Below are 18605 nucleotides of genomic sequence, written 5' to 3' on the forward strand. Positions count from 1 at the left end.
GCTCTCCTCTTTCTGGGACAAGAGAAGGCACTAGAGCGGTTCAGCATGATTTTGTCTGTTATCCTTGCATCAGATCACTAACTAGGCTAGTTTAGTCTTTTCTCCTTCCATGGAGAGGTAGAACACAAAAAGACATCCGCTGGCGCAGATACTGCAGTTCAGCTGGCAAATGCTTTTGCTTGCAAACTGCTATCCATTTGCAAAATATTTCTGAATAAATGATATACAAACACTGAAGAGGAAGAACAAGCTAAAACATATACATGATACTAAATGGAAATGCTGGAACGCCTCCCTTTTGTTTGTTTGCCGTATATGTTAAATCAACCATCCTCCTAGCACAAGGTGCTTGCCCCGAGCTAAATGCGGCTATTTTTCTTCCTCTCCTCTTTGTCAATGGAAGATGACAGCCACAAGAACCAGAGACACTTAGAAAAAATGACACATCTCTGAAACGCCGCCCTCCCTCCCGCATCCCGCCTCTACTCACAGGACCAGCGTCCCCAGTCTGCGCTGCTGGGACACGCAGCACATGACCAGCAACTCAGTGGTGCGGAGGAGAGTGTCCTCATCTGGGACCGGCAGGACAGCACGGAGGGTGCATTATCTGCAGAATTACCTAGCAATGATCTTCCTTTAAATATCCCCCTCTTATCCCCCTTACCTCCTCCCCACCTGCTGCACCCCCACCTCTCCACACCGGCGAGAGGAGCGGATCTGCTCAAATGCTGCAGGGAGCCCATCCCCGGTGCAGAAGCAGGGGCTAATCTGTCGTCTAGCTCACTGCTAATCAGATAAGTTTATGACAGAAAGTCTTTAGACAGAGGTACTTTCAGCGGGCGTCTGGCTCCAGATTTTCACAAGATGTAGCAGACAAAAACAGCCTCTCGCTTCAGCAGCCGCCGCCGCGTTCCCTGCTGCTCCCCCCGCCCCCCATCTCAGCAAGGATATAGGATGCTCAGATCTCAAAGCCTTTGAGCACCCATTGCATCTTCCTCCGCTAAACCAGTTCAGATTCCTCCTTATGCAAGCAGAAGGCTAATTACTTAAGCAAGCCCACAGGTGAGTGGGAAGCCCATTTCTCCTGTGCCAAGCAGTTTTGGGTCTTATCCTCTTTTAGCTGCCACCTTTAAGATGCATTATGCAAATATTTTGGTGTCTTAAGTCATTTATGGGATTAATGTGAAGTGATTATCAGTTCTTTTTAATCATGCCAATCAATAACTGGATGTCAGGGACAGAGGACAAATGCAGATAAACGCTGCCATCAGCACAACGCTCAGGAAAGGGCGGAGGAGATGAGCCGGGAGCGCACAGGGAGGAAGGCAGGGAGTAGGAAGAGAAAAATGGGATCATTACATCTTCGCATTTGCAGAGCGTCTTGCATCTCAGTTGGGCCCAAAGCACCTCTGATATGTAAACACATTAAGAGAGGTGCAAGAAGGAATTGTTTTATCCACCGCTCTGGAGAAGAGCACAGCAGCTCCTGAACGGGACCTGATTCTCCACAACGCAAAGCGTGCAGAACGCTGCGATATATCCACTGCCAACTAAAACCAGGTTTACGTGGATGGAAACTTTCCCACACCAGCAGTGATACTTCTCTTCCCCAACTATCTCGTGTTTTTAACAGACCTACCATGACCTTAAAATTAATAGTATGGTGGTATGCAAAGGTGCATTAGCAAGTTGTAACTCCACACATGAGTAGATACCACAGGGCTGACCAGGACACTCTACAGGCTTTGAATTCATCTCAGTCTACCCAGGCAGTTAGGCAGGATCCCAGGAAAACATGGATTTGCTGGAATACCTTTGCAGAAGGCAACTGAACACCAAAGTGACATTGAGAGGAAAGGGAAGCAGACCTAGAGATAACGCAAACAGGCTGAGACAGCTTTTAACACATCAAACTGTCCCCAGGAGTTGGTCCTTTTGCCTCAGTGCATGGGAGGTTTGAGGCAGCCTTTGTGCTCTGGGCTTGCTCCGCACCTGGCACAATGGGAGGCAGCTTAGAGCTGGGGCTTGGCCTTAGTATGAGAAAAGAGAGCGAATGGTAGCCAGAGCTTCTTATGAAAAACAGAGATACCTTTCTGTGTAGGTGAAGACTTTAAGCACTTTTTAAAAACACTGTAAGCCAAGCTGGCTCCAGCAAATACAGCTCCACGCAGCAGCAATCAGACTCCAGAGATTGTGCAGACCCTCTAATAAGGGTCATACTTGCATAAGGCTCTGCTTAGACCACAAAGGACTTTCTACAACCATGCTGGATCAACAGAATGAAACGTCAGCTTTGGATCTCCAAGCTGGCAACTCTACGTCACCCAAGCCTGCAGGAGATGGTAGTAAACAAACATCACTTTTACAAGAGACCCTCCTGAACCTCCACAGAGCAGCTCCAGCCTGGGCAAACTCCTCCACAACCCAGCCCTGCCCAGGCCCCCTGAGGGGAACATGCGGCCACAGCACCATCACCAGCCCTGCAACGCCAAGCAGGCAAACACCTGCCTCATCCGTTTGCCATAAACATCCTAAAGAATGCCCAGCAGATTTCTCCATAGAAAACAACTATTTGAAAAACACTATCAATCGCTTACCTTCCCCTGAAGACAAAGAGCAGCACAATGTTCTCCCTCGGCAGAGCAGCCCCAGGCTGAGCACCAGCGGGCAGCACCTGTGCTGGGTTAGTGCCCACACCTGTGCACAGCCGCGCTCCGACACCTCCCTCTGAGTGACTGGACCCAAATTCCTCAGCCCTGCTCCCCATTCTTCACTCCTAACTGTTGGCTCTGGACTTTAGTATCTGTGTCCTGTGAAATAGGCTCGGTCCAGCACCCACCAGTCCGGCCCATCTCGCAGACCCAGCTCACAGGCTGGATCTCAGCACAGCAAGCTGAGCAGTGCAAAACACCACCCTAGCGAGTGACAAGCACAGAAACAAGACCCCCTTCTCCAGCCCAGGTTACAGGGTGTTCTCTGTGTGTTCAACTTGCTCACAATGCAGGACAGTGTTTTCAAAAGACTCTTGGGGAAAAGGCTGTTCCTCTGGGCTTACACAGCACCCAACCTGCTCAGAGGAATCCTGTCATATACAGAACAGGCAATAAATGCATGGGCTGAGGGCTCCAGCAGGCTGAGCTGGTGCGGATTAAAGATCCTTCCCTTGGACGGAATACAACAGGCAAAAGAAAATCCAGCTTGTGGGACCTCAGGGCAAGATCCAGGACACGCACTTTGGAAATACCAACTTACATGTAGCAATGGCTAAAACTCGGCTGCGTGGCCTGGCACGGTGGTTGAGGCAAACGAACTGAAATGGATGTGACAGCATCTCCTCTGAAGTCCTCACCATCGATAGTACAACTCCTGCATGACCTCAGCGGGAAGGAGCCTGCATGGAGGGGGCTGGAGAGGGCTGGTCCTTCCATATGGAGGATTCCCCCATCTGTGTGCTGAAGCCAATAATTCCCCCCAGGTGCTCACTTGCAGCCCCAGCAGGACAGTCACACTCTGCTCTTCCTTTGTCTCGTCTCTGAGCCGCCGCTGGGTGCCCGTTAATGCAGGCGCTCCCCAAACATGCACTGACACATGCACACACAATCAGATTAAAGGTCTGATCCCTTCCAGTAGCATAATATTATATTTTAAAAACCGGATTAGAGAAGGGGGCTTGAGCAAGATAGAGATCTCCTGAAAGGTCAAGGAGGAGACAAACAGCCTTCTGTAGGGCTGCGGGTTGCCACGGCAACATTCTGTTTGCATGGGGTTTGGTAATTAATGGTTTGGGGACCTGCAGTAATACAGGTGTGTATCCAAGCGGCGGGGGAACACGTTCTGCGGTGTGACTGTGGCACTTCCATCTCACAGCAGCAAGTTTTGCTTCTGCGCTACAGCAAAAGGCAGGAAAGTGAGTACTTGCTGTCAGGGCTTCCAAAGTGGCTGGTTGGCCACATCCAGATTTGCTTTCGAACTGGGAAGTGACCCAGTGTCACTGACAGTCTGGTAAGACCTTTATTCCGATATCTGGCTCAGGATGACCAAAGCTCTGGTCACAAGACATGTTTTTCAGGTATTTCTGCTGTTTTGGTGGGCAAAGGTTTACAAAAAACTTGCAGCACTACAAGATCTTTGAGTCTGAACTTCAAATCCAACACACATTTAATCTCAATTCTCCCTGTCCTATATCTGAACAGTGAATCTAAACATGTCTAGTAAAGATAAATCCAGGTTGTTGCTTTAAATTACAGTTGATGTGCTGTTGATCATTCTCTAGTTGAATCCATCATCCTGTTTTTGCAACATCATTCTTAGCAACTGTGGAGAGGAATGGCAGAAAAATAAGAGGATTTAATGTGGCAAAGAAGTATGTGATGACTGCTGATGAAGGAGCGAGATCCCAACTTCACAAACATGTTCCTCCTGCGAAGAAATAAGGGAAAGGCGGCAGCTTCGTAACAACTTCCCTCAAGGCCAAGCCTGCAGCTCTGAGAACAGCAGCACAGACCTGGAAACGAACCGGCCTCACGAGGAGTAAAGCCGGCACTAGTGACGTCTAAGTGCTTGTTTATTATTGTGCTCCATGTAGCACTGGAGAAATAACCATCCCAACCAAACACAATATGTACCTATCCTACCTTCGTCTCACCCATTTAGCCACTGAAAAGCGCGTTGTGGACTTTTGCAAACTGCTGGTGATCCAACGGGATTCCCATTCTGCCACTAGACTCTGTCTTGCTGCCAAAAGCAACAGTCGGAGAAGCGGCTGGATATTATTATGGCTTGGGCAACTTTCAATTCCTAATGAAAAGAGGGCACCGGAGCAACAGATCCATGTACCAGGAATGCAGGAAAGCTGCGATAAGGGTTTTGTTGAAGCCACAAGCAACTGAGCAGCTCACCAGGGCACCACAACTCAGCCACACATGCTGCAAACCCCAGAGCTTTAAATGCCAAGTCCAAATGGCTCCTTTACCAGGATGTAGGATGAAATGAAAGCTGCTCCCTAACAAAGACCCACCTGACTTTGGAAGGTATTCCTGAAAACTCTTCATGCTTGACCTGTTATGCTGGCAGCAAAATAAAACTGCAGGGGAGCACAGCATAGGACACGTGCTGCAGGATCCATTCTAGGGGTGGGAAACAACAGAACAAGTCTTCCCCATCCTAAAACCTCACACTGGTGCAGGGCTCTGGAAGTACAGTCATGACAGCATGGATAACTGCAGCTCAGATACAGACCAGAGCTGATCATCTCAAACTCCCTGTCACATCGCAATGCTCCGATACAAGGAGCCTGCTCTGCAAAGCAGCAATGAGACGTACTAACTAATGGCTGCAAAAATTACCACTGGAGGAAAAAAAGACACTGCTAATGTTCTCTGTGAATACTCTGATTGCTGCACTGTCTATGTTTAATGGAACTAACCGGTCCTCTGTCTCCCCAAAGCTGGTCGTCCTGACGGGACTTCCTGTAATGGCAGTATAATGGTCCACCAGCGGTCATCTGATAGCTGCACCGCCGCCAGGAAAAGGACAGCCAGCCGCATCAACAACTGGCAGAAACGTCACCCAGACAAGAAGGTGTCTGCCTGGGACAAGATGCCGCAGTAAATCCATCGATTCATCTGTGGAAGCCGCAGAGAAGCACCTGCAGGACAACAGCCAAACCAGAACTATCATTTCTGGCACACATCGCATGAGCAACGGCGCCTGGGCCAGCTAATGAGCCACAGCCCGGGCTCAAGGAAGGAGAGTCCATCACAGGGACTGCCACTGAACTGTCAGATGTGCTAACCCTGGCCATGCCGTGGGATGTGTAAATAAATCAGGAGCAAGTCCTTCCAGGGAAGCTGTGGTAGCCAGACCTGCAGCAACGCTCTGTGACTGACTGCTGGAACAACCACCTTTGTTTGAGCAACATCTGCACCATGAGCCTCCGCCTGGCAGCGTTTGAAGCCAGCAGCTACTGCTCCAAGATCCCTCCTAATCCTGGCTTGTCCCCCGGTCCTCACACTGACCAGCATTTGGACTCTCACTCCAGTCAATCTCAAATAGCCCAGCAAACTGGTCCCTTACAGCTGAAAGGCACCGTCCCAGCCGGGTTCTGGAGCCATGGACGGACTTACAGATGGGAAGAGACAAACAGGACTCACACCTCAGTCCCTTGGCCCCTTGAGTGAGCTTTGGCAGAGGCAAATTCCAGGGCTGCCCTGTCTGCAGGCGCAGACACATCACCCTTGAGACCCTCAGGAGGTGGCAGCTTCCAACGACCGTTAACCCAGGCTGGATCCGGACAGGGAGCAATGTCTTTTAAATGTGTTTAATTTACAGACATTAGCAGCAACTGCATCTTTAACAAGGAGAAGGATGAGGAGACTAATGGATGGAGACAATTAACCAAAATATAAATCAGTGTCAGAGTCTCCGCAGCTCGCAGAGGCAGTCAGGCACCCGCAGGCTCCGCTGATTCTCGCAACGCGCTGCTCAAAGTGACTGCAGAGAGTGATTGCAAAGAGGGGGAGGGAGAGAGGAAGGAGGAAATTTGGTCAAAATTTAAATCGTTTTCAATAGTAGCTGCCTCCCTGTTTGCTGCAGCTCCCTCCCAAACTAGGAGGCAAGAATCATAGTAACCTCACTACCAACTACCGTCCTCCTCAGGGGGAGCCAGAAGGAGCCCTGGGTGCCGGCAGACGGGGTCTGCTCTGCACATCGCACACAGTGACCTTCCCGTGCTGGATATCAAGGCACTAAAAGTCGTGCAGCACCACTCGCAAGTGCCCCAAAAAAGGCGGCTCCAGTGGTGAGGATATTCAAGTTTGAAACTCAAGCTGGCATTTTTCTGCTCCAATTTCCTACCCAGACGTTGCGGGCACGTCAGTCAACCGCTCTGTGCTACTGTTCTCCGAACACGTGGGGATGCACAGGGACACTGTGAGTGGGAGGCATTAGACACTGCGAGGCAACCCGGTACTTCAGCAATAGGAGCCCCAGATCTGAGATAAAAAATCAGACACAAAATTGTATAGATCCAGAAAGTGCGACACAGCTAAGGAAACAGAGACTGAATGGACCGCACTGGGCAAGTTTCTTCCTAATACTTCATCAAATCAAAGGCCAACTGTGAAAACGCGGTCAAAAATGCGTGACTGTCTTTGAAGGGACACAAAGTAGAAGAGTGATGCCAGGTTTGGAGGAGAAGACCTCAGAAAAGCAGCATGGGAGGAACTAAAACTGAAAAATACTTCTTTTTAAATGTTTCCCTGGCTTTCCAGCCCATTAACGATTCACACAGTAAGTGGACGGATTATATTAAATTCGACCAATCGATACAGTTGCCATAAAACTGTCCTGACCCTCTGCCCCTCCCTACAATAAAGAAAAAAGAATCCAATATGCAAAGGGACGAATGTGTAGGGCTCGCAGGGGAAAAGACACAAGGACAGGACGAACCCTCCTGCATCACCCTTAGGACCACACCTGGGTTTCTCTTCCATCCTCACCATCACCCCAAAACACAAGTTTCTGGCACAAGGAGCAGCCAGTGTCACAGCCAGACTGTTGTCACCGTCATTTAGCAACACGCAGACAGCGTGTGTTGCTCAGGGCTCCCCAAAGCGGAGCATCGCCCAGGGACGGGACGAGCATGTAAATCAGCCAGCGACCATGTGAAGGGAATAATGAGCTTTTTATGGAAGCCATTAAAAGGAAAACCCAGATTGGTCTATAAATACTGTTGCATCATTATAGCTCCGAGAAACAACCTTACGTAATAGCACAACTAGGTAATGTCAGGATGGGTATAAAATAACAACGCAAAGCTCTTATATTTGTTAGTTAGCATTTCTTTAAACCCAAAAAAAGCCTAATAACTGATTACTAAAGAAATATATGCACTCTGGACCAACCCCTGAAAAATATACAGCTTCTGGCTCCCTACCATGCACGGGGCTGGTTAAACGGACCCAGAGAGCCAGACGTGACCTGGGGATTTCTGGTCACTGTGCTGCTGCAAGAGAAATATCTGACCGCAGCTCCCACATAACATGCCACCGATCTCACTCCTTCTCCCTGAACCTGCAATGTCCAGCCTCTGTGGGTTATTTAATCACACATTCATTGATCTGAAGCCCCAGAAGGGACCGGTGTATCCACCTCTCCTGACCTCCCGCGCAGAACTTGTCAGAAAACCACCCTGTGGAGCTCCCAGTTAATAGTGGCAGCTCAAGAGTGAAAAGAACGTGTGACCTGTCTCTCTGCCCACCAGGGAGCAAACAGACCTTCCATCTCAGAACCCCGACCGCACTGAATCCAGTGCTCTGCGACTAAAATAAGCTGTTTATTCCCGAGAGCTGATGAATCCTCTCAGCTTCTTCCTTACTAGTGTGTAAACTTTCCTACCTTGGTGGAAAAAAAAAGCACGTTTCACAAGATGATGGCTCTGACTGCGCACAGCATCGAATCAGCGCGGGATTAACCACCTTCCAGCCCGGCAGAGTCATCTTGGGATAAGAAATTCTGCAAAATAACTTTCTCCTCAGCATGTCTCGCTTTGCCCTGGCGCGGCCTTTGAGTGCCAGAGGTCCTTGAGCAGCCAGGCAAGGTCAGCGGCAGTAAAACCAGGGTCACCGAGTCAGCACAAACGCAGAAGGGACGCGGATCAGGGAAAGCTCAGACGCATCAAGGGCTCTTCCCCTCCTCCCTCGCTCCTGCTTATCACCTTGCACAGCTCCCAACACCCGGCAGCATCTCCCTCATCATCCAGCACGCAGCCAACACCTCTCCACTCAGGTCGGCGCTGGGCAGAGCAGGATCAGACCTAAAGCTGGGCACAGGAGGATTTGGGTCAAGGATTTGCAGGCTCTGATCAGGTGACTGATAAAGAAGCGGACGGGGGTGCGAAGGGGAGCAGCAGAGTTTGTTTCACTGTTAAACAATAGGCGGGATGAGCCACTGACAGGCTGTGTCACTTTTCCATCAGAGATAGGCACATAAGGCACAGGTAAAGAAGTGGGATGGACACGAGCGTGTGTGTGCATGTGTGTGTGTGTATGTGCATGTGTGTGTGTGTGTGAGCCTTCCTGCCTCTCCCACCCCAGCACTCGCACCCCAGGGCCAGGCTGGTGTGAACTTTGCAGCCTCAGCTCCCCTGACCTGTCGCTCCGGGATCTGCTGGGAGGAAACCCCCTTGTGTTGTACATTCTGCCTCCTTCTCCTTATTTCCCGAGTTGATCTCTAACTTCTCTATTTGCTGCAAAAACCTACGCCCTGGATCTACCTGGCGACTGAAGTTTGTAGCCGGTGTTTTCATACGCTGAGTCGAGTGCAAACTGGCTCTGTTATTCAAAAATCCAGCGTGGGGCCCAGAGATGCCCATGGAAAGACACCTGGATGCTTTGTGGGTGATCAAACACAAGACAAGCAAAGGTTGTTTCTGGTTTTTTTCTAAAGAACTAGAGGCTTGTCTATCAACTGTGTGGATCTGGTGCGGATTTACTTTACTTCTCTTCTTCCAGTTAAACAAAAGAACAAATCCATTTACTTGCTGGGCAACTATTGTCTAAAATCAAACAGGTATGTCGCTGTTTGATGAACAAACTGAGCTCACCCATCTGGAAAGTCTTTTCCTTCCAATGTATTGTCCCCACATAGCCATGCCTTGACTGCCAACAACGGTGGCATTAGCCAAGAGCTTCCTTGTATTTATTGGCTTCACCTTCAGGAAGCACGTCCTGGTTCACAGCTTTGACTTTTACGGTTACAAAGGTGAGAGCTCTTTGTATATTCTGCCAAGATGAGGATTAAAATGTCCCAAAGCCACAGCGGAAAAAATCTGGAAGGGCCAAATTCAGCCTCATGTAAAGTAAGTGTCTTCCCCACACCAAGCCAGAAGTCACGGTTAATACATTCTGTGGCCTTTCATTGGCACCTTTTATGCTTTCTATAGTATACAGTCCAGAGTCAGCCACACGGTTGTCCTCCAAAGTCACCATGAGTTATGGAAGCAGCTCTGCAGGTCTACGTACAATTGGTGTCTCACCAGTTCCCCCTGCCCCGATTTCTATCAGATGGGCAAAATCTGACCTGTTCTGTTCAGTTCTGCTCACTATCAGCTTCTGCTGCAGCCCCGCTGGAGCTGGTGCCGAGGCAGAAATCAGGGTGTTGTGGAATCACGAGGCCAGGTCCCTGTTTGCAGGCACTCTTGTCCCTCTGCCGCTGATTTTTCTGCTGTAACTTCAAGGCGCTTATCTGACAACCACCAGCTTTTTAGCAGCAGATGCTAAAGACTGTGGGGCGTTAAGGGGTCACATCCAGCTTCCAGCTGCTAAAAACTTCTTGTGACATTTTAGTACCTGCTTCAGGTCTCTGAGATTAAAAGGCAAAAGCTTACTAGGAAAAAATGAATAAATAACTAACTAGACAGCCCAGAAGCTCTCCTATATCAATCCTAAAGGGCAGAGCAGCAGCGTGCGCCAGCACTCGATAACGTTACCTGCATCACACAGCAACACCTTCTGCTGAGTAAGGAGCAGCCTTGACATGTTCAGAACCATCACTTTTCAATTCTACTCTCCTGCTTTCCTCTTCTCTGCCCGCATGAGCCAAATCAGTGAATGTCCCTTCACTTTGCTTCTCCTGTCCCATTCCCCATGTATTTTTTCATCTGCTTCTTCCACCTGCCCTGATTTGTTTCACGTTCTCATCCTCCTTGGCTCACCTGTTTCATTCCTCCTTAAATACAGGTTTCTAAAAAGCGTGTGGCTGTACCACACAGACCAAACACGTATGGGTAACGATCCAGTTTAAGCAGTGCTGTTTAAACTCAGTTCTGGCTGATTAGGGGTTTATGCCAGGGTTAAATCAATGCGGAAAGGCACACTAAGTGTGTTATATTCCGATTTAAACATACATGTACACATGCATACGGATACACGGGCTCTTGGCCAGATGTTTGTCTAAAATACATTCAAATAAGGATCACACAGGTCACTGAGAACAAACGTCTGCGAAACCTTTTCGCTACCCCATGATGTATTTTAGATACGCCAGATGTTTAACAGACCTGGGTGGCAATTTAGGTGACTTAAATACATACAAGCTTTTCCGTACCAACACATAAACACACAAATGACTTTCTTTGCCACACAGTGTAATACGGGTTGTTTTCTTCAGAACTAGCTGGATGGGCAGAGTTTTTGACACTTGGACTAACCAGTTATTTGCAAAAGCAAAACTTCTGTTCCCAGGAGGAACTATTGACATTTCTGCCAGGAGAGAACTGAACTGAAGGGAACAAACAGTTAAGCTGAGAACACCCAAGAAGTGTACTTGCCGACATAAAAACCAGCCCATTATTATATTCTATGCATTGCAAATTCAGAATTATTTTTTTTTTAAGATAGGGATTCTAATTTCCAAAGACGTTTGCACCCTTAGTTGCCATTGTACAGAATCACTGTTCACACGGCTATTAATTAAAGCTTGTGTCAGCACTTCCATTACAAACCTCTCTCTTTCAGGAGTTTATAACTCAGCCATAAAACTTTGCTCTAGGCTGAAATTTATCATTAAAGGGTCTGCCTGGAAGGAATCCATTCTTTCGTATTTTAGAGCCCCAAAATCTTATAGCAAGAAACCAAAGATTATATTCTAAAGGCTGCCATACAAAAAACTTCAGCTGTTTTTACAGGAGTGCTGGGTGAGATGTGCCTTCGAGATGCTTACGGATCAGGGTAGGGGTTTGTATTTTTAACATTGTAAATGTTAGGAATTACGGAGTTTTATGGTCTGTGCTTCCCTAAATACCAGTGAACACCTCTGCCCTCACTCCTTCCCTAATGGGGTACGAATCAGTCCCGACTTCCCACCCATCACTCCCCACGGCCTCCACCAAACCTGTTTCCCCCCACAGGCAACTTCCCAAAATAAAAACAAAAGCAAAGGATATGTGGGAGAAAGAGGAAAAAAGGAGGAAGAAAAAGCCCCACAGCACTGACAGTTAGAAATGTTCATTTACATCTAACAGCATCCATATGCCAGTAACATATGATAAACTCTTAGCCTACCATACAAAGAGGGTGCCCCAAAATGGTACCTGCAAGAGGTCTCTCGGAAGGAGATGTTTAAATCCCAGTGGGTGTGTATCCTGTCAACAGACAAACAGAGAGGTCAGTGACACACGCTGCATCGCTTCCCACTTAAAAGATCTGCTCCGGCGTGACAATCCACCCACCGTCCTCTCCAAATCCCTGTCCCCAGCTCTCAAGCGCAGCTCCGGCGTCTGGCTGAGCCGTAGGGTGCAGGTTGAGCCCCATCGCACACCCCCGGAGGACGGAGGGTCCGCGGCAGGACCCCCAGCACACTAAATGGGAGACAGAACCTCTCCCTGCTGCGCTCTAGGGGGTGTAGGGACCACAGGGCGTTGTCTCAAGCAATAGGACACGCTCGGAGGAAGCAGAAAGAGCTAAGCATCGACATTTTATGAAGAAAACCCAAACACGTCTGTACTGTATTCCTCCTCCACGCCCGCCCCAGCTGTAAATAAATTATTAGCAATTTCCTACCTCGGAAATTAATTTCACATATTCTGTCACTCTGCCTGCTGACAAGCAGGAATAGCAGATTCTAGATGAACAATATCCTAAATTAAGACAGAGCGGCCAAAGGGGTTGTTTTTCCCTTATTTTGTTTGTTTTATTCCCTTGCTACCAGACATCACCTACACCAACCCACAGGGCTACGGCAGATGCTCGACCTTCTGTGGTCTGATGTCCCCACTGGGTACCAGGGAGCCCTGATGTCCCCGCGCCCGGCAGAGGTCTGTGACCACCACTGATCCTCCACGTCACGGTGATTGATGAGAATTGAACCTCAGCCGCTTGAGACCAAACTGGCAAGCGAGCCGGTATCCTCGCACAAACCCTCTCCCGAACCTCAGCATCTGCCAGCGGACACACTGGCTGCTGCAGGGGTAGGTTCCCAAAAGCATCAAGTAGCAGAGGCCAAATGCACTTTCACGCGTTTTGTGTTCCCTGCCTTTGTCCTCAACTAGAAAAAGCGACGGTGTGTGTAGCTGAAGACCGTCTGACTGCAGAAAAAGCCTCATTTAAAACCATCTCAAGTAAAAGAAAGCCTTTCTTCCAGTTTGAATGTGTGCTGAATTGAGTCAGAAAACTCTTAAGCACGACCAGTCAATGGGACTTAACTGAGGTTTGAGTGTCTATTTAAGCGCTCTCCTGGACGGGTGCCCCCGCTTCAGCCCACGTCAGAAATTACCTCCAAACAACTCCTAGCACGGAAATAATTTCACATCCGAGACATGATGCTGCCGCAAGTTTTACTAATGTGACAGCACTTCACTAATGTGGCAGCACACCTTTTGTGCTCTTCCCGCCAGAGCGGCTCACAAAGGGAAGCTGGTTGCTCTGTGAGTAGTTCTTCTAGGGTTTTGGTAGGTTTTAGTAGGTATTCATTTCCACCAATAAAGCTGCGCTCAGAACTGTGCTCAGTAGTTTCACATATACCTAGTTTTTCCTGTTCTTCTTCCTCATATGCAACAGTTTAGAAAATCTAGTCTAGCTTTCCATCTTCCCAATATTTTATTTGCAAAGACAAATGGAATAGGTACTTCTCAGCTACTACAGAGCTTATGGCAGAAAGAGTTGTTCTTCAGAGTCAAAACTCAGACCTTTGAAAACTTTCTGGAAAGGACAGGCCGAATCGGGCATGGAGTTCCATTTCCATGGACTGAAGTTTGGTCAGACTCTGGGATATGTTTGGACTTTTCATCTAAGCTGATCTGAATCCCAAGTTCAAAGCAAATTCAAGGCAGTCGCAGCCCTTACGGCACTAACAGGACCAGAAGGGTCTGCCCTGCTCACAAGAGAGCGGAGCTGGCGGTAAGCCCGATTTCGCACTGCTCCCTAGAATACAACGTCCTACATGTGCAAAACCTTCATGGACCCCCTTGAGTTCCAGCTCAGCACCCTGCACTGTGCAAACCAGAGCCTGGCGCCTGCACGGCGCTGGGGAGAGCTCAACCGCTCCAACCAGCTGGAAATCAACCTGCAAGTCTGAAAAGGAACCTGAGTTGTAAGTAGTGGGGAGGGAAAACCTCATACAAAAGGAATGGCTCAGATGCACACAGAGGCAGAGACATCTGTCTGCCAAGATGGATAATTAAACACCCATATTTAGACAAATGAATAGGTGAGAATGATATTAAATCCTAATTATCTTCTTTTTGGGGGAGAGGGAGAGGGGTAGGGAGCAGAACCAAGCACTCGTTCCACATCTCTATGCCGTTATCACCAATTAGATTTCTGAGGCTAATGTACATCTTGCTTTAACAGATTATTCATCCAATTGAAATCAAATTACTAATAATTCGCAAACTATCAGCTACACAAGCCCATTCTCGGGTTGTATGAAGAGTGGTGAGCAGGAGCCAGTCCCTTACAAATTAATAAGAGAAAAGGAGGGGGGAAATATAAAATCCAGAGGCAGGAAGCGAAGGTGCTACAGTGACTGCTGCCTCTGCTCACCCACCCGCGGTCTTAGATACAGTGTGATCAGCTAGAAAGTGCTCAACAAAACCACCAGACGGGCCCCCCAGGAACAGAGCCGGGTTGGGACCCCCGGGAAGGATGGCCTAAGGACGGCGGCAGGACCGGCACCTGGGCTGGGACATCGGGGTTATTCTCCACCACGGAGCTGAGGCTACAAGGGTCAGACACAGATGCAGAGAGCACCCAAGAGCGCTTGCTGGTCAAGATTTCACCTGCTTCCATTCTTGCGTTTTCTATCTCCTTCCTGGGCAAGAAGCAGTTTCTTGCTCTTTATTATCCTTTATCCTGCAGCATCCCTGAGAGGTAAGTAGCCATTTTCTTTCTCTCTCCCTCCACCCCTCAAATATCTGTCCTCATTAGGTCAATGACATGCTTCCTGGCACTGTGCACCAAGTCCAGCCTTTGCTTCCTAGAGGGATCTTTAATATATTTATTGAATACAATGACTGTTATTAAGTGCTGTGTGGTTCAGAGAAAAGGAGGAAGGAAAGAGAAAGGAGAAGAGAAAGGGCTGCAGAGGAAGGAAGAAGGGAATGACAGAAAATAACCAGCGGAAGCTGTGGAAGAAGTGTCATAAAGCAGCAAAACATGTCTCCAGCCACAGGAGGGGCTGTGCCTCCCCCTTCTCTCGAGTCACGGCAATTAGAAGAAGGGCTGTCGAATCTAATCTCAGAGCCTGATTCATGGCTGGAGCCCAGAGCGTTCGGGAGCATTTCAGGAGGAGGCCAAGCAAGAGAAGGGAGGCACAAGCAGCATCGTGTACACGGCACATGGGCTGAGGAGGCACTGGGACCTCACGGCTCTGAATCACAAGCGGGTGCATGTGACAAATATAATGCAGGGGTGCTTGGGTTTGATCTTCAATCAATTAGGGAGTCAAAGAGCAGCGGCCTTATGGGATATAAGAAATAGCTTTCCACTTGGAAAGGCGGGCGGGGGCAAGGCTGACAGCCGCTGGCCATTAAGGCTTAGTGGAGGTCAGTAATTTCGCTATTAGAAAATGGACGCGGAGAGCGCTGTAAAGCTGGGCCGTGAGGGTGGGGGGACGGGGGAGAGCAACCGGGCCCTGTCTGGACTCTGTCAACGTTCATGTGTGAAGAGCAGCCAGTGTTCAGTGAGCACCTGCATTTCAATGCGTTTGCAATAACCCCAGTCCCACGGCAGGTACCAGACAGCAGGGCCACACTGCTGACACAGCCAGAGAGGATTCGGGGTGCGGGGGAACAGTGACACAAACCAAGAAAGACTCAAGGACAGTATGAGGTTCTCCAGAAATCTGCCTCTCAGTGCACAGCCACCCTGCTACAGGGTAACGTTTGCTATTTCTCTTCAAAACGGGTTGTATTTCAGAGCAATATTTGGCAAGGAACCCATTCTTGTCTCCAAACAGGAAGAACTGTTTTCATAGCCAGACAAGCATTCTCACCAGGAGTCACTACAACTTAACCAAAGCATAGTAATTAAGGCAATGTAACTGTTCCACGTAGCTAATGTTGGGAAAGAGCAAGATTTTCAGGGACCCAAAATCTGATCAGAAGAAAAAGGATTTTCCTCTGCAGCGCTGTCCCAATAATCTTCAGAGCCGAGTGCTTACAGTCTGGGTATCAAGCTACGGTATCAAGCTCAGCAGATGCCTCTGGTTATGTGAGACAAGATTTTAAGCCCTCTGTTTTCCAGACAGGAGCCACACCACAGAGGCTACTTAGCACACCCCGCAAAGCAGCCTAAGGCTTGGGTCACCTGGATTTCAAAGCAGATGAGCCAAGCTCACTGCAGCGTGAGCCCTGGTTTCCTTAATCACGTACGTGCAAGGCAGCAAAATCACACAGTTTTGCAAGGACCTGGTCATGAAATAAGTTGGCGTGGACTGAAATGCACTAACTTCAGTGGTAGTTACAGGTGCCTGCTCCTTTCTAGGGCTGCAAGAACTCCTCTGAAGGCCACCACCATGGGTGATTGCCTAAGATGACAGAAGAAATGGCTGTCAAAGGCTAGGCTGAGGGACTAGCCAAGAAACTAAGCTTCCACCTCCTACTCCAACCCCTGGAGTCTTCTCTTCACCAATGGCCACACCTGAAAGTAGCAGTAAGCATTCCCTCCTGCCAACAATGGAGGGAAACAGTCAATCTATAGGAAATTGGGATTAGGAGAAAAAAAGAAAAGGCAACAATGCTCAAAGCAATGCTGCAAGTGTTTGTAACGGTCGGTGCAGCAGGTGTGCACGAGGGCCATCCAGGGGTACAAGAGGAAAACACAGGTTTGCTGAGGCCCTGACCTTGTTTTCCTGCTATCACAGTTTAACCTATTTCTTCCTCTCAGTGGGAGATGATAAAACCTCAGCCCAATCCATCACCAAGCGGGGAGGACACAACAGGTGACTTAAAACCAGCAAGCAGATGGGGCACTGTCTCTGCCGGGCCCCAGCTGTCACGTCTGTGAGATGTCTGTCTGGCCTTGCTGCTGCTGTCCCTGGAGCCAGCCCTGTCACACCTTCCACCCCATCACACCTTCCACCCCATCCCCATCACACCTTCCACCCCATCCCCATCGCACCTTCTACCCCATCCTCATCACACCTTCCACCCCATCCCCATCGCACCTTCTACCCCATTCCCATCACACCTTCCACCCCATCCCCATCGCACCTTCTACCCCATCCCCATCGCACCTTCCACCCCATCCCCATCGCACCTTCTACCCCATCCCCATCGCACCTTCCACCCCATCCCCATCACACCTTCCATCCCATCCCCATCGCACCTTCCACCCCAGTCCCTGGGCTGCTTGTGACACTGGGACCACAGCTGGACTGGGGGCAACTCGCTTGCCCCTCATTGTCCTGGGGCAGGTGGAAATGGCCGGTCCTCCCCCTCTTTGGGACAGGAGAGTTGTGTGCTTTGGCACAAAATGCTTGGAAATGCTGAGGGATCGGAGCAGATGTTCCCTGCGTGGGCACCAGGGTTCTGTGTGCTCTGTTTCTGCCGTTGCTGCCCTCACCAGCGTGCTGCCTCCCCCAGCTATTCCAGCCTGTCCCACACGCGCCGTGTCAGAGCTCCCAGGAAAATAAAAGGAGAACAACTGTAGGGAAGCAATGAGAATCTGCCCGACCTGGGAAGAGTCGTGCGCTCCTCTAAGGAACCAAGACAAAGCTTCAACAAGAGACTTTCAGACAAACTCATTGAAAAGTACTGAAGAGCACTGAAATAGCAAGCGGAGGGGCCTTTGGCTAATAACTACTATGCAATTTTTCTCCATTTCCTAATAAACAAGGCAAAGCAATTATAGTAATTAAAGATTTAAGATAAGGGCACTTTATATTTGGGGGGTCCAGTGTATCAATTATGTAGTTATCATGTTGTTCTCCCTCCTAATGAGACAAACCAGCACTATAATTTTGCAGAATTAAAAGCATAATTAAAGGGGGCAGGAGAAGAAGGGCAGTTACCAAAAGGGATCAGGAGGGTTCCCTCTCCTCTGCGGCTCCTGTGCGCTCGCACAGTGCAGATGCATTCCCCAAACACCTTTTCATTTCCAAGCGATAACCCTGAACATGGCTCTTGGACAGCTGCAATGATAAACCCAGACTTTAATTACAGGTGGGTTTTATGAGAAGAGCTGGTTACTGTTTTGTCTCCTCACTTTCAAGTTCTCAGTTGCTGAACGTACCAGCATCTGCTGGAAGGCAAGGGGGGAAATAGCTTATCTACTCGGGAGCAAGAAACACATAAAACATAAGAAAAGCAATTACATGCCTTCGGTTTCCACTCCTCTGTTTTTATAGGCCTTGTCTTAGAATCTGAGTGATTTTATGCATCAGAGGAAGATGACAATCAAGATGAGTTGCAATGATATGCATGGGAGGCTGAGACACAGTGCCTTTAGGTATTGATTTTCCTGCAGTTATAGGTCTTCTAAACATCATATTTTTTCAGAGGGATGAGAGAACCCAAAGTTTTGCAGCTGAATGTTATGGGTGCTGAGACCATACAGCAGAGCCCAAGTGACAGTTACCAAGATGTCACTCAAGACAATCCCTTCTCC

General features: G+C 48.9%; 1 protein-coding gene across 1 annotated transcript in view; it reads right to left on the reverse strand.

The window, feature by feature from the left end:
- SAMD11 (sterile alpha motif domain containing 11) overlaps positions 1-18605 on the reverse strand; it is a gene marked incomplete at its 3' end in the record, with an annotated part of 92272 nt that overhangs the window by 42975 nt on the left and 30692 nt on the right. Inside the window, exon 4 of the mRNA XM_080358810.1 lies at positions 12092-12142. Within this exon, the coding sequence (XP_080214936.1) occupies positions 12092-12142 (51 nt within the window). The remainder of the gene's footprint in view (positions 1-12091; positions 12143-18605) is intronic.

The sequence above is a fragment of the Nesoenas mayeri genome (genome assembly GCF_963082525.1).
Source record: "Nesoenas mayeri genome assembly, chromosome: 24".
Taxonomy (NCBI): Eukaryota; Metazoa; Chordata; class Aves; order Columbiformes; family Columbidae; genus Nesoenas; species Nesoenas mayeri.